Source organism: Trypanosoma theileri (genome assembly GCF_002087225.1).
Source record: "Trypanosoma theileri isolate Edinburgh chromosome Unknown TM35_Tth_24_V1, whole genome shotgun sequence".
Taxonomy (NCBI): domain Eukaryota; phylum Euglenozoa; class Kinetoplastea; order Trypanosomatida; family Trypanosomatidae; genus Trypanosoma; species Trypanosoma theileri.
Genome location: NW_021639866.1, coordinates 206,111 through 207,428, shown reverse-complemented (window position 1 = coordinate 207,428; position 1,318 = coordinate 206,111). Strand labels below are relative to the sequence as shown.

Below are 1,318 nucleotides of genomic sequence, written 5' to 3'. Positions count from 1 at the left end.
AAGGACGGCGGCGTGCAGTCGACTGGTGTTGTGCGGGAGTTGCCCCGCAAGGGACAGAGTGGTGTGCAGGCGTACACCGTCGCCACACAGGAGAATGAAGGATGGAAACTAATCCGCATTAAAGCGTTCACGAGGGACTTGGAGGACACATCGAGGTACTGTACGAAAGCTGGTCAGGAGGTCATTGATTTTGTTGGGACTAAGGCCACATGTTTTGAAGCAGATGTCCTCAACGATGAAAAGCACAGGGAATACATCAAGAATATCATTCCTGCTGCCATCAAACTTCACAGGGAACGACTGCGTGTACAACCCCATAAAGGCAAAATAATCGTGACCCAACTTGAGGGAGACTACTGTGAGAATTTCACTATACCCGAAGAGCACCGCACTGAGGGTGTTGACGCTGACTTTGTGCTCTACGTGGCGGCCATACCGTGGCATTGGTGGTCTGGTGTCACATGTGCAAGAGAAAAACCGTCAGGTCGCCCAATCGTTGGAGTCATGAGTTTTATTCCCTCCTTATACGGTGGCCTGCGATTGAACGTTCGTCGTTTTGCGCACGAGATGGCACACGCACTGGGATTCAATATTTTTGAGATGGATAAGAAGAACATGTTGTTCCGTGTTGGTATTCGCGGCATGATTCGTACGGTGGTGCGTTCCCATGTGGCGATGGGGAAGGTGAAGGAACACTACGGTTGCCCTGATCTGGAGGGTGTGGAGCTGGCGCAAGCTGATGAGTCTCACTGGGTGCAACGTGTGGCGAAGGACGAGTTGATGGCCGCGCCAAGTGAATCTGGTGCCGGTTACTATACAGCACTGACAATGTCAACATTTGAGGGTCTGGGGTACTACAAGGCAAACTGGGGAATGGAGGAACCAATGAGCTGGGGCCACAAGGGCGGATGTGACTTTCTCAAGGAAACTTGCACTGAAAACGAGAAACACTTTTCTGATCAATTCTGCAATGACACTACTGCTTTGGGATGCACGTCGGACCGCACTGCGTACGGGATGTGCTCTCAGGAATCACAACGACAAGCAAATCCAAGTTCCAATGATGTCTGTCACTTGATTGGAGGTTCTCCTGAAGACCTCTTTACATCCTTTTCTTATTGTACTGAGGCTAGGGGCGGTCCCCTTACTGGATCGCTGATGGGCCCTGATTCGTGGTGCCTGGATGGTGAGGGACTGCAGGTGCAAAATGCTGGGGGGAGGGTTGAGAGCCTGTCCGGTGTGTGTGCGCGGGTGTCGTGTGATGAAGGCAGACGTGCAGTCGAGGTGCAGTACAAGGGTAGCGACACATTTAAGGAAT

At 51.9% G+C, this 1,318-nt stretch overlaps 1 protein-coding gene across 1 annotated transcript; it reads left to right on the top strand.

Annotated features, from left to right (window-relative positions):
* Nucleotides 1–12: 12 nt before the first annotated feature.
* On the top strand, nucleotides 13–1,317 carry TM35_000241760 (surface protease GP63; the record flags this gene model as incomplete). Its single annotated transcript, XM_029027588.1, has 1 exon — nucleotides 13–1,317. A coding segment is annotated over one exon (1,305 nt), but the record flags the coding sequence as incomplete, so codon positions are not given.
* Between the last annotated feature and the right edge of the window lies 1 nt (nucleotide 1,318).